The sequence below is a fragment of the Myripristis murdjan genome, chromosome 4, assembly GCF_902150065.1.
Source record: "Myripristis murdjan chromosome 4, fMyrMur1.1, whole genome shotgun sequence".
In the NCBI taxonomy this organism is placed as follows: Eukaryota; Metazoa; Chordata; class Actinopteri; order Holocentriformes; family Holocentridae; genus Myripristis; species Myripristis murdjan.
The window spans coordinates 5,172,223-5,187,181 of NC_043983.1; the positions used below are offsets into that span (position 1 = coordinate 5,172,223).

Consider the following 14,959-nt stretch of genomic DNA (forward strand, 5'->3'; position numbering starts at 1 on the left):
ATTGTACATATCCACTGTAATGTATAAGCATTGTAGAAAGCATATTTGATGCATCTAGATCAAGTATTTTGAATTAAACACCATAAATCTCTATTTTTCTGGGATTTTAGTGTTTCGGGCATTAAGGGGTTAATAACTAAAAATGCTCAAGGGATATCACTCGGCACCCTCTTGAATTCTTAAGAGGAGACCCCAAGCTACAAGAATCAGCTGAGAAAAAAACTTTTACCGACGCAACAAGGTCCACCCCCCCGGCTCCCGGACTATGGGTTTCAATGGTACAAAAAAATGCTGTAAGGTAAAACAAAGTAAGAAAATGAGCTACACAGCACACTGTAGACATTAAATGAGGTAGGACTCCAGTCTTCCCTGGGCCTCTCTCAGGTCGGACCACGTAGACAGGACTGTACTTGTGCTTCCTCTCAGTTACAACGTGCACTTGCTCCTCCCACTAAGACCTGAGCCTCCCAGGTCCACCTCTGTCCCTGAGCTTCTGCACCAAAACTCTCCACCTCGGCTGTAGCTCTGCTCCAAGTCTTGTGGTCAAACTGCTCCTTTGGTCTGTTTTGCTCCCTCTGAAGTGTCTGTGATGCCTGTAGGCCTCCTGCAGCCGCCCTCTCCACCTCCTGGCATATTCACTGTGAGAAGTACTCTGGTCTCTTGGCGTCAGACCAAACATAATGTCCACAGGTAGCCGGGGATTCGGGCCATAGAGGAGGTAGTATGGGCCATATCCTGTTGCTTCACTGTGTGTGTAATTCTACACATGTATGACTTTGGCTAGGGAGCTCTTCCAACCTGATTTGGCTTCCTCTGTCAAGTTTCTGAGCACAGAGAGGAGAGTTGGACTGAATCTCTCAGGCTGACTGTTTCGTGTTGCAACTGGCATTTTTATTTCATCACATCGGTTTCCTCTCTTAAGCCTTAAAAAGTTAATAAACGTAATTCAGCACTGTGAGATTTTGTTTTATTTATTTATTTTTTATTTTGTGCACACACACACACACACACACACGCGCACACACACACACACACACACACACACACACACACACACACACACACAAACAAATACACACACACACAGTCATGTTTCCATCACTTCAGAGGTGTTACATTGACTTCCATTCATTTCCTGGAGACTGATCCTAACCTTAACCCTCAGCACTGCCTGAGCCTAACCCTCACCTTAACCTCCTTCCTATTCATCCCCTCACTGTTTCCTAAATTAATAACTACTAAATGTCACCAACTGTTGTGATAGCATTGGGGAAATGGGAAGAGGCCACGGGGTTGATGGGATCTACAAAAAACAAACAAAACAAAACAAAACAAAACACCCAGGGCCCTATCTCCCTAACAACCCCATAGTAACCACCAACACCACCTGTAGATGATGTGACAGGACTGAGGGCCCTGATTTGGTGCAACATGTAAAGACTCAGGGGACGAGGAGATTCCATGAGGCTGGACCAGGTCTGACAGCTCCTCACAGCTCCATCTGATGGAGGCAAACCTTACAAACCTTGTGTGATGCTGCTTCTGTTGGGCTTTGATTTGCTGGGCTGTGATGTCATGATGATGTCTTGCTGCTGTCCAGCTGAAGCTTCTGTCAGCTCTGTGATGTCACAGCAGAACACACACTGCCACAGAGTTCAGCTCACACACACCAACCCGTCAACACGGAGACACGCTGACACTCATCTAGCAGCTGTTTGATTTCCATTGGATTTGATCACAAACTCTTTTCTAACACATCCACCTCATCATGGCCTGCAGAGACCTGCAGGCCTTTCACTCTCCACCTTCTCCTGCCTCCAGGAGACTTCTGGGTGAGTATGAAATCCTGTGGAAAACCTCCAGCCCTTACATGTTAATCCAGGAGATTCCCTTTAGTCCAGCTTTTTACTTCAAATGATGGATCTGATTCCTGTTGCTGAGCTGTTTTCTCCAATCATGATCAAGTTTGTCCTCTGGCTTGATGTCCCAACCCGACAAGCAACCTGAGTTTTTTTTTTTTTTTTTTTTTTTTTTTTTTTTACCACTTGTAGGCAGGAAGACACAGACCTGTCCAGCCAGGATCCAGAGGCATCATGAAGTGGGCAACATCCTCCCAGTGGAGGACGGCCCAGCTGACAGGAGGTCAGCCAAGACAAAGAGGAAGGCCACCTCTGACAAAAGCCTGCAGGGAGAAGCAAAGAGGATGAAGGGAAAGAGCCCAGAGCCTCATGCTCAGTTAGCAGAGGAAGTTCAGGCTGGAGCAGCTTCACCCAACAGCAACACTGCCCCCTTCTGCTCTGAGCTCCCCAACAGGACTCTCAGCAGAGGTCAGACCACCGAGAGGAAAGACTCAAGATTAGGATTTTTGTTGTTGTTGTTGTTGTTGTTGTTGTTTTTCAAGTACAATAACAGAAATGTGTGTGTGTGCAGCTGAATTTCAGGCCAGATACTTGCAGACGCAGCCTCTTGGTAAAGGAGGCTTTGGATCAGTGTTTGCTGGCTTCCGCATCGCAGACTATTTGCCTGTAAGGCTTACACCCCTAAACACACACACACACACACACACGGGAGGTGGGGTGGACACGGGATGTGGGGGACATGTCCCCTCTGTCCCCTGCACTTTAGTCCACCTACAAACTGTTAGAGTCCAGTCACTAAATAGTTGAGCCACTGTCCCACCTCATCCCCACTGCAATTGTTTTTCTTCTCTTTTTGGTGTTAAATGCTTGTGAAAGACATTCAAATGTTCCCAAAAACATCTTTCACAAACATTCAACCCTTTGAAACCTGAAGAAATCCACACCATGTCTTTCAAAAACATGTGAGAAAAGGCCATGAGCAAATGAGCAAGAAATGACCCGAAAATGAGCAAGAAATGACTTGAAAAGTTACAAGAAAATGACCAGAAATGTGCCCCAAACAACAAACTGACTCAATAAATAAAACAAACCAAATAATCCTGCATGGAAAACTTAAAACAAACAAACAAACAAACAAAAAAATTGTTTTGACTTATTATGAATCAACATTTCAAATTCAGTTAATAGAAAAATACCACAAAATAACCAAAGGAAAACATTTACCCCAAATCCCCCCAAAACTTCAAACTGCAAAGAAACAGGCCTGCATAGAAATCAAGTGAAATGACCAATTCTGGGGGCAATTAATGATAATGTCATTTTAAATATGGAATTATTATAATTATGAATAGAGTTGTCGGGTCATTTGTCTTTGCTACTGTTATGGTCATTTGTTTGCTCAGTTCCTGCTCTTTGCGTTTTCATTGGTAGTTTTCCTGCTTTTTATTTTCAATTTTCTGGATAGTTTTGCAGTAATCTTATGCTGATTTTAAATACTTTAATTTGAAATACATCACATTTTTGAAAGAAATCATGTTGGGCTTATACATACACACAATAGAAGTGACACAAAGCTGTTGATCTATTTTTATGTTAAAAAAGACAGAAAGTCTTTTAGAAATGTTTCCTCTGTGTGTCTTGCAGGTTGCTCTTAAACACATCAGCAGAGAAAAGGTGATCTGCACACCAAAGGTGAGTCACTGATTCTTTGTGCTGAAAGCATCAATAATGTCGGACATGTTTGACATGTCCTTGACATTGCTGGCTGACTTCTTTTCCCACTGGGCGGTAACAGGAGCATCTTAGACAGTGTCAGGAAATAGTGCATGTGTATTTGTGTATTTGTGTGTGTGTGTGTGTGTGTGTGTGTGTGTGTGTGTGTGTGTGTGTGTGTGTGTGTGTGTGTGTGTAAAGGTTGGTTATTCCTCTTCTCAGTCTGTTGCTTTTTTCTTGCACCTCGACCCACATGGTATCTTTGCTTTAGCTGCTCAATGGGAAGCTGTATCAGTTCCCCCTGGAGGTGGAGCTGCTGTTCCAAGCGGGAGCAGGAGCGGGGCCGTCGGGCAGCAGCGCAGCAGTGACGCTGCTCGACTGGTTTTACATGGAGCAGCAACTCATCCTGGTCATGGAGAGGCCATTTCCCTCCGTAGACCTTCACCACTACCTCGCTGCCCAAGGCGGCTTCGTGGACGAGAACCAGGCCAAGGTGAGCGGGTGGAGGCATGGAAGGGCGGAGGGCTGTGTGTGTGTGTGTGTGTGTGTGTGTGTGTGTGTTTGCTCCATGGAGACCTGTAGTGTCCCGTGGTGTGAATCCTGTTTCAGAGACTTCCCACTCTTCATCATTCAACTCTTCCTCACTCTTCCTCTTTCTGTCTCAGCTTCTCATGAGGCAGCTTGTAGACGCTGCCATCGAAATCCACACCAAGGGAGTGTTTCACCGTGACCTGAAACCCCGAAACATCCTCATGGACATCAGATCACAGCTCCCGTGCGTCCGCCTCATCGACTTCGGCTGTGGCTCCACACTACATGAAGGATTCTACACCGAGTACTCAGGTAGAGGCTTCTATTCCTGCTCTCCACTCTTTTGCCAATCTGTCACCTGGTTTGTTTTAAAGGTTAGCCGCTACCTGCTGCCGCTTGATGTCTCTCCCTTCATCTCTCTACCTGTGTCGGTGTGTATTCCAGGAACCTTCTATTACACCCCACCAGAGTGGTTTAGGTTCAGGCGCTGCAGTGCAGGTCCCACCACAGTGTGGCAGCTGGGGGTGGTGCTCTTTGAGATGCTCTTCTCTCACAGGCCCTTTAAGACCGAGAGCCAAATCATCCACAGCCACCTTGTCTTCGGGGATGAGGTGTCTCAGGGTAAGGCACACTCTCTCTCTCCCTAACTCTAACCCTGACACACACACACACACACACACAAACACACACATATCCACACTCTCACAGACAGTTTGTGTGTGAACATTTGATCCTTGTCCTTGTGTCCAGAGTGCCAGCATTTTTTGAGCCAGTGTCTGGCCAAGAGCCCTGAGTGCCGTCCCACCCTGGAGCAGCTGAGGCTCCACCCCTGGCTGCGTTGATGCAGCCCTGCACTCCTGCACAGAGACAAGTGTCCAGGAGACACACGTAAAGCAATACCTCCACACTTCCTTTAAAGCCATATGGAAGCTCAGGAAAACATTTGCCTGAATATGTTCTTGAGCTCAACACAAATCTCTCTCCTGCCACTCAGGTTCACCAGGAGCTGCTGGCCTTCCTTTATGTGCAAAACATGTGATTTTGGAAGCTGATTGGCTGTGGAAATGAATGAAGAGAAACAATTCCAGTGTTGTGGATTAGCAGTCCAGGGGGCTCAGAGCAACTAATGAAGATATGTGAGCACCATGTGGACTCACATCACACCCAGGTAACTTTACAAGCCCACACTGGATGCAACTTTTCCTCAAGTGTCAGAATCTGGTTCGGTTTACCTGGTAACCATCTTTCCTTCAGTCTGTCTGTCTGCTCTAAAAGCTCTATGGCAACAGGGTCACCAGACGTCTGTGACGCTGTGAGGAATATTAAATAGCAGACTGAAGATGTGTGTGTGCCTTCTCTCCACAGCTGGGTGTCTCTGCTCAGTAAAAGCTATGAGCTGGAGCGGGCCATCGTCCAGCTGGACAACAAAGTGGGCCAGCTCAGACAGCAGCAGGGGACGAGAACAAGGAGAAGGTCTGACAGGACTTGTAGAGCAGCACGAGCTCTTCACCTTCACAGCACTGACTGGACCTGACAGCCTGATGGTCCCATGACAAGGCCACATCTGATTTCAAAAGACTGACTGACTTAAATCTGCTTAGACCACACAGATGTTTAATTAAAAAAAACATCTTTATTTATTGTTATTATTATTTTTTAAATTCCCTCCTATATTTGATTAAATTCAGATCATATATTTTTCATTACAAAACAACCTGTAAAGTGTGGATTCACTGGTGTTGCACAGTATGATGCATCAAATGGCGCTTTTCCACTAGTTCCTACACGGCTCGACTCGCCTCGACACGGTTTAGGTGGTTTTCCATTACAGTTGAGTACCAGCTCACCGTGGGTGGAGTCGTCATAACAAGACGGAGCACCGTCCAGCTCCCACTGGATTCTTTGGGCCTCCACCAAGCACAGGAAAGTCTCCACCTCTTCACAACGGTACCAGTTTGCTTGCCATTTTCCGACTTTGCCAACTTCAGCGATGATCAATGCGCACAGTCGCTTTTGCCGTTTTTTTTTTTTTTTTTTTTTTTTTTTTAAATGCCGGGTTTGGTTTGCAGGAGTCGCTCTCATGTATTGTCACTCCCTGTCCAATCACCGGCCTGCACAGCGTTCACGTCACATTTCGGCTCGACTCAACTCGCTTGGCACCCCGGCCAAGTAGGTCCTAAAATAGTACCTGCTACCAGGTACTACCACCTAATGGAAAAGCTCTCAAACCGAGTAGAGTCGAGCCGAGTACGTACTAGTGGAAAAGCGTCAATATCTGTTAGCGATTGGTTGTCCAGTTTTTGGTTTCTCCCCCTGAGCTCTGATGATGACCACTTCCTGACACACTTTCCAATATCCTTATAGCTCACTGATTGCATCTTACAATGCACACCAGCACAAGCTAATTTCAGAGCCACTGACTGGTTCCAGCTCCTGTACAAAACACAGACTGTCAGAAGTGGGATTCGAACCCACGCCTCCAGGGGAGACTGCGACCTGAACGCAGCGCCTTAGACCGCTCGGCCATCCTGACTTCTTTCAACAAAACACACCACGTCCCATTGGGAAATACACTCGGTCAAAGCACAAAGCACTTGGGACCCTGTGGTTTTTCGACACTGTCTTCTTCGTCGTCGTCGTCGTCTTCTTCTTCTTTCTTTGTTTTCTTTACGCACCACTTTTTCAAGGGTTCACCCGCTTGCCCTGCATAACCTTTTTTCTAATTTTGCAGGACGTTTGGAGCGTATTCCAGTTTCCAAATGCACACACAGCAAATCTTTGGCTATCTGCAGTTGTTAAAAGCACAACGTGCTTGAAACCCTATTGTTTTCAACATTTTCTTTTTCTTCATCTTCCTCTTCTTTCTTTGTACTCTTCATACTTTGCTTTTTTTCAGGGTTGTGCCGCTTCCACTGCGTGGCGTATTCCCCAAAACTTTGCAGGCTGATAGAAGCCTATTCCAGTTTCTGGATGCACGCAGCAAATTTCTGACTACAGTGGTCCCTCATTAATCGCGGTTACGTTCTAAAAATAACCCGCAATAGGCAAAATCCGCGAAGTAGTCAGCTTTATTTTTTACAATTATTCTAGATGTTTTAAGGCTGTAAAACCCCTCACTACACATTTTATACACTTTTCTCAGACAGGCATTAACATTTTCTCACTTTTCTCTCTTGTTTAAACTCTCTCAAAGTTCAAACCTTCGTAGAAAAATAAGTCCAGTAAAAAAAAATAAAAAAAAACATGCAAAATTGCACTAAAAAAAATCCACGAAACTGCGAGGCCGTGAAAAGTGAACCGCGTTATAGCGAGGGACAACTGTATATGCAACTGGTAAAAGTGCCCATCAAACAAAGGTCACAGGCCGGTGTTCCGATTTCCACGACACTGAACCTGAGTCGTCTGATTTTCTGTACCACTGCCACCAAACTTGGTGCACTAGCTTGTCTTGCCACTGGAAGGACCCACGCAACATGTGGTGCTACTCAGCCCAGCTGGGAGCGCTTCACTGCGGTCAAATTCCTCGGTACTTGGAGTGCTTAACCGCTGCTTGCAGCTCCATTCATACACTGTATCTACTGTGTCACAGCAGAGACATGCGTTTGTGCCTGCACTTTTGGCCCCGAGGCCTACATGCACCTTTCTGTCAAGCATTGGTGGTTCAGTGGTAGAATTCTCGCCTGCCACGCGGGAGGCCCGGGTTCGATTCCCGGCCAATGCATCAACCTTTTCTACCTCCATGCTAAACTGAGATGGCGCAAACAACTACAGAGGCTACACAACACTTTCAACACAATGTCCTCATCATTCAGCAGATTTCACGTACTCCTATGCAAAACTGAGAGCCCACTGCACCGTCTTCTCCCCGTGTGACACAGCTGGAGTAACTTCACGTATTGAATAAGGTGCAGAAGTTTTACAGAACTCCTTTTTGCAAGTCATCCCAAATGGTGCACGTGTGTGGCCCTCTGCACACTGCACACTTTTATTGCCTCTGCACAGAATGAATGTCAAAACACCCACACAGACCTGTGCTGCAACAGCACACTAACATCTAGGCCCAAGCGCTTTAAGAAAAGTCACAGTAGACCCTCAAAACCAGTCATATACAGTTCCATCAGAAAGTATTCACACTCCTTCACGGTTTCCACATGTTATTAGGTTACAGGCTTATTCGAAAACCTTTTTTTAGTATAGTTTTCTTTTTAAAAATCTACACAAAATAGCCCATAATAACAAAGTGAAAACATGTTTTTGGACATTTTTGTACATTTATTAAAAATGTAAACATTTAAACGTAATAGGTACATAAGTATTCACACCCTTTGCTATGACGCTCAAAATTGACCCATCTCTAGAACAACTGTTAAGAGGAGACTGCGCCAATCAGGCCTTCATGGTCAAATAGCTGCTAGGAAACCACTGCTAAGGAGAGGCAACAAGCAGAAGAGATTTGTTTGGGCCAAGAAACACAAGGAATGGACATTAGACCAGTGGAAATCTGTGCTTTGGTCTGATGAGTCCAAATTTGAGATCTTTGGTTCCAACCGCCGTGTCTTTGTGAGACGCAGAAAAGGTGAACGGATGGATTCCACATGCCTGGTTCCCACTGTGAAGCATGGAGGAGGAGGTGTGATGGTGTGGGGGTGTTTTGCTGGTGACACTGTTGGGGATTTATTCAAAATTGAAGGCACACTGAACCAGCATGGCTACCACAGCATCCTGCAGCGACATGCCATCCCATCCGGTTTGTGTTTAGTTGGACGATCATTTCTTTTTCAACAGGACAATGACCCCAAACACACCTTCAGGCTGTGTAAGGGCTATTTGACCAAGAAGGAGAGTGATGGAGTGCTGCGGCAGATGACCTGGCCTCCACAGTCACCAGACCTGAACCCAATCCAGATGGTTTGGGGTGAGCTGGACCGCAGAGTGAAGGCAAAGGGGCCAACAAGTGCTCAGCATCTCTGGGAACTCCTTCAAGACTGTTGGAAAACCATTTCAGGTGACTACCTGTTGAAGCTCATCGAGAGAATGCCAAGAGTGTGCAAAGCAGTAATCAGAGCAAAGGGAGGCTATTTTGAAGAATCTAAAATATAAAACATGTTTTGAGTTATTTCACACTTTTTTGTTTACTACATGATTCCATACCTGTTCATTCATAGTTTTGATGCCTTCAGTGAGAATCTACAATGTAAATAGTCATGAAAATAAAGAAAACATTAAATGAGAAGGGGTTTTCAAACTTTTGACTGGTAGTGTATATCTATCTATCAATATATATCTAAATCTATCTATCTATATCTATATCTAGATATAGATATAGATAGATATAGATAGACAGATTAACATATTGACCTTTTGCACGTGACGTCACGATCCAGTCGCGCGAAATATGAACGCCATGATGGACGGCAAAAGAGCAGTGGACGTCAATGTAAGACAAGGAGGCGCGTTAGACTTAGTGACATTTCGTAGTTGTATATAGTTTTTTAATTTACTTTTATGGTGGTGAGATGGTGATTTCCATGCAGTGTGCCAACAGGCAAGGCTGTAAGCCTAATCTAGCCTTATACAGGAGACCTTTTGATGCGGACAGGAGACGGCAATGGGTAGGTGCTATCAATCGTAAGGACTGGCAGCCATCCAAATACTCCCGGATCTGCAGAGAGCATTTTTTACAAGGTCAGTTTCATATTAAAACGTTATCAGACTTATATAACCTTAGCTATGTTAGAGTCAGTCAAAACAAACTCAGTGTAGTTAGCTAACAAACTCAAGTAGGGTTTGTTTACTAGTAGCGATGCTAGCTAGCTACTGACGTTAACTAGCTAGTGCTTCTCAGGACTCTGTTCGTATTAGCTGGCACTCCTAATTCAGCAATAAGCCCCGAGAAGCTGTGGGTTACAGTGATTGTACAATGGCTGCGCGTCGTGCCTTAGAACGCCCCTCAGCCGCTGTAAAATCACTGTAACCCACGGCTTCTCGGGGCTTATTGCTGAATTAGGAGTGCCAGCTAATATGAAGAGTCCTTGTTAGCTAGCGGTAGCTACGTTAGCTAACTACACTGAGTTTGTTTTGACTGACTCTAACATAGCCAAGGTTATATAAGTCTGATAACGTTTTAATATGAAACTGACCTTGTAAAAATGTTCGCTCCAGATCCGGAGGTATTTGGATGGCTGCCAGTCCTTACGATTGTTAGCAGCTACCCATTGCCGTCTTCTGTCCGCATCAAAAGGTCTCCTGTAAAAGGCTAGATTAGGTTTACAGCCTTGCCTGTTGGCACACTGCACGGAAATCACCATCTCACCACCATAAAAGTAAATTAAAAACTATCTACAACCACGGAATGGCACGAACTACAATGCGCCTCCTTGTCTTAAATTGACGTCCACTGTTTTTCTGCCGTCCATCATGGCGCCGCCTCTCATGTCACGTGATAATTGTGACGTGTCTGCAAAGGGTCAATAGACAGCCAGTGTCATTAGGAACGTGAAGAAGAAGAAGGAGCCCTGGAAGGGATGGTGTGGCCCCAAAGAGCCCTGATTTTAACATCATCAAGTCTGTGTGGCATTACATGATGAGAGAGAGAGGGATTTGAGCCAGCCTGCATCCACAGACGATCTGTGGTCAGTTCTCCAAGATGTTTGGAACAACCTCCCTGCTGATTTCCTTCAAAAACGGTGTGCAACAGTACCCAGAAGAATTGATGCTGTTTTAAAGGCAAAGGGTGGACACACCAAATATTGATTTGATTTAGCTCTTCTCTTCTGTTCATTCACTTTGCATTTTGTTAACTGATAAAAATAAACGATTTTTTCCACACCAGCCTGAAACTTTTGCACAGTACTGAGCTAAGCTACCAGTTAGTCTCCATTAAATGAAGCTTCCCAACACTGCAGCTCCCCACCAGAGAAATGGAGCAAGCTAAGCTACAATACAATGACAAAATGTAGCTCAACTACATCAAAGCGATTTTTTTTTTTTTTTTTCAACACTGAACCAACTTCATTCCAAGTCATTGCTATCTTAGTGGTCAATAAAACTGTCAGTCAAACAGATAAAAATGTTCAGTTCAATAGTTTATGAAACTGTGCTCTCTCTGCTTTCACTACTACAAACCATGGCAACAAAAACAAACAACATATAATGCAAAATACAAAAAATGTACCAAGGGGTCTCAAGGTGTTGTGTGTAGAATTTTGAGAAAAAAATGAATTTAATCCATTTTGGAATAAGGCTGTAACATAACAAAATGTGGAAAAATTGAAGCACTGTGAATACTTTCTGGATGCACTGTATGTATATATGTATGTATGTATATCTGTTAGCTCCCGATTCTTTTGTTGAAAGCCCAAGAACAGACCGGAGTCAGTCTTCAATTTTCTGATGCAATATTTATTATGGTCACATATAAAGCAAGGCAGCGCTGGTCTCAGTGTGACAGAGCTCCCGCAGGATCTCAGTCAGAAAGAGGCCCGATATCAGGTAATGATACACATTTATGTTCTTGGGCTGGGCCTGCCCCGTACATAGGTTGGACTTAAATGCAACCGAGAATAATTTCCCAGTTACCCGGACATGGACAGGCCAACCACTGTCCATGCCTTGTGCCCGGAATGTGCTATGCTATGTGTGTGAATGTTGACTGGGCGTATATCTAATGCAACAGACCTAAATAACAAGATAGAGAAGGTACATCTGGCCCCTGCTGTCTATCCTCTGCTTAGCAGCCAAGCTGCCCTGAATACATTGGATAATGCAAGAAACATTGAACTATACGGCCAATTGTAACATATCTATATAAGTATATCTATATCTATATCTATCTATCTATCTATCTATCTATCTGTAACTATATATATGTATATATCTATATATCTATGTGTGTGTGTGTGTGTGTGTGTGTGTGTGTGTGTGTATAAAGAAAAGCAAAAAACAACAAGAAAAACAATATTATTTAATAATTTCTATCCATTTATTTTATATTTGTGAGAATTTAACATTTTTTCTTAACATTTTATCCAAAAAAAATATAAATTATGAATGTACTGAAAGCATAAATTTAATTGTCATAGTATTGAAATATCAAAACAAAGAACTCCTATAAATATGTTTAAAATGAAATAAAATTCATTCTCAGCACAGCTTAATCAAAATTCATGTTTGAAATTACGTGAAATGTTTTAAAAACACCATATTTTCATGTTATTTAAAAAAATAATTCATTATTTTTATCCACAAGAATGAATTCCTGAGAAAATAAAAGCAAGATGGATAAAAATATGTTTCTACAGGTTGTATTTTCTTACAATTTAAGAGTCAGAAGTTCCCACAATTGAAGAATTACCCATATAGATAGATATATAGATATAATTTTATTATTATTATTATTAATATAGCCTAGAGGAGTGCACGGGGGAGCCCAGCTGTGAGTCGCAACAGAGCTGACATCAGTCCCATTGCTATGAGAACCTAGAATGTTAGGTTATGATCTCCAGGGGAAACGCTCACTTGTGTTAACGCACTTGACCCGAGCAGACGCGCCAAGCGCAGCAGAGACTTTTAAAGTTTTCAAACCACAAAACAACAAGCATCTGAAGCCGGACCTGGTCAGGACGTGGCATCATGCACGGCCGCCGCTCCCCGCAGGTGAGGAGGCTCCGTCCTCCGCTAAATAGTGCGCTTAGAGCTGCGGCGGCTGCTGCGCGGCCGGAGCTGCACCGCACGAACTTTGAGCTCAAACTGAAATGTTGTCAAAAAACACCCAAAAGCCAGTAAGCGGAGAAAAAAAAAGTGGTCAGTGGCAGTAAAACGAGTTCCCACTGGACTTACATGGGGCACTGAGGTCCAATAGGCGCGCCAGCTGCCGTTTTAGGGGCAGTTTTGCAGGAGCGCGCTGCGCGGCCTGCACCCCTGGCCGCAGCTGGATGACTTGTTATTGTTTGAAAGAATCCACACGGTGGCCGCGAGCCGCCGCGTGACGCCGTGTGACATCACGGCGACCTGATTGGATCAGAGATGTTGTTCCTCTAGGGGAAAAAAAAAAAAAATGTTGTTCCTGTAGACTCTAGAGGCTGTCAACACAGGATGCTGAGAAACTGGAGGGGCCTGTTTATGGACCATAGAGTTTAATAGAGGGCCCCCTGGAGCTCAAAGTATTATAGGAGCCAAATAACTGTGGAAAACATCCACTCCTGAGCCACAGAGGAAAAAATCTTTGTGATTTTCTAATACATATGCTGCAGCCTGAAAAGGGGGACTTAAAGGTGTTGCACTGCAGTAAGAGTTAAATAATAATAATAAAAAAAATGATACATGTAAAACTGGACGCTGAACCTAAGGTGTAACAGCTTGTGTTGCTGTCCTGTATATGTACTGGGCATCCCTAAACAGAGAGAATGGGATTAATATGTGATCATATGTGTGTGTTGCATGTAAATAATAAATGAATTTATGTATATACATATATATATATATAAAAAAGTCTGTCATTCAACATTTATATGGTAATATACAAACATAATATAATATACATAATACATAGATAGCATACATAATAGGCTACTATCACTGTGAAAAATATAACATTCACCAAGCTTCAGAGGACTACTTTCTAAACAGAGAGTCAGTGGGAGCATTTACTTTGAACCATGATATTGCAACCATTTATATTCAGCTCAGATAAAGACTGATATAAAGTTAAAAGTGTTTCAAGCAGCGGGAAAACCCTCAACTTAAAATATCAAGCAGCACATTTGGAGCTATTTGGTCAGTTCATCCATACGAACAAGGGTGTAGGTTTAATTTTGACATTGGTGGGGACATAAAATCACTCCAAGGCTGCGCCCCTGAAAGTTGATGCTTTGCATTTATGACCGCAATTTCATGTCATGTAGAGCTGATCAAATAAACAAGCAAACGATCACAATCACAAAAAATAAAAACTATTCAGGGATTGACATTAACCCTTTGATGCATGAATTATGAAAGCCTGAGTCCAGATATTTTTCTTCTGTGTTACTCTTCTTAGGGCATAAATATTTCTGAGTCTCCACACTTCTTTCAGGATGCAGGACTGGTATTACCATGTCATTCTACTAGTATTAACATGTTTTCAGCAACAAGAACTGACAGTCTCTCCATGAACCTCAATGGAGGGGAGCAGCAGAGAGCATTCTAACAGCTGATATGCAATTCCACCATAGAAACCATTGAAGTTAGGAGAAAATGAGTGTTAAACAGCTGTCCACTGTAGTGACCGCTATGCACCAAAGGGTTAATGTTTATACTGCGAATCTGAATATCTATACTGACTACAAGTATTTAATAATTCTGTAATGTTGTAAATTAAAGGCAACTAAAGAAAGACAAGCAGGCAATTTTAACAGATTTCTTGTCTTTAGTGCATCTGTGCATTATAATGTACATCAACAACATCGTACGTAAACATAAATAAAATAAAATAAAATATAATACATGTTTGACACTAAATACCTAAATACAAACAGATAGGTGTTCTTGGTGCTCTTATTTGAAAAAAAAAAAAAAAAAAAAAAAACTCTGTGTTGTTGAGGCTCTACAGTTACATAACCTTGACATTTTAAATCCTGGTTAGTAAAAATGGATCATTCCTGCTTCCCTAGAGACAACAGGCCAATGTGCCTGATAAAAGCTCTCATTTCAAAGAAACATGCTGAACTATTGCTATAACTGCCACCTATTATTGTTATCACCATCATTATCAACTACACATCAGCAATATAATAAATAAAGCGGGCCTATTTTCTTGGAGTAACTTGCACTTTGACTTCTAAAGAAACTTCTTATGTCCACTTTTCTTTTTTTGGGAC

At 43.2% G+C, this 14,959-nt stretch overlaps 1 protein-coding gene and 2 non-coding genes across 3 annotated transcripts; 2 read left to right on the forward strand and 1 right to left on the reverse strand.

Annotated features, from left to right (window-relative positions):
- The first annotated feature begins 1,768 nt into the window (after nucleotides 1-1,768).
- LOC115357892 (serine/threonine-protein kinase pim-2-like) lies at nucleotides 1,769-4,945 on the forward strand. The gene is made up of 8 exons (XM_030049652.1): nucleotides 1,769-1,832; nucleotides 2,052-2,327; nucleotides 2,431-2,525; nucleotides 3,504-3,551; nucleotides 3,844-4,065; nucleotides 4,238-4,415; nucleotides 4,548-4,724; nucleotides 4,854-4,945. Exons 1-8 carry the CDS (start codon nucleotides 1,769-1,771, stop codon nucleotides 4,943-4,945), a joined length of 1,152 nt encoding a protein of 383 aa, XP_029905512.1.
- Nucleotides 4,946-6,553: 1,608 nt separating this feature from the next.
- Nucleotides 6,554-6,636, reverse strand: trnal-cag (transfer RNA leucine (anticodon CAG)). The gene has a single exon. It is a non-coding gene; the product is annotated as a tRNA-Leu (tRNA).
- Nucleotides 6,637-7,753: 1,117 nt separating this feature from the next.
- trnag-gcc (transfer RNA glycine (anticodon GCC)) lies at nucleotides 7,754-7,824 on the forward strand. Its single transcript has one exon. It is a non-coding gene; the product is annotated as a tRNA-Gly (tRNA).
- Nucleotides 7,825-14,959: the final 7,135 nt, after the last annotated feature.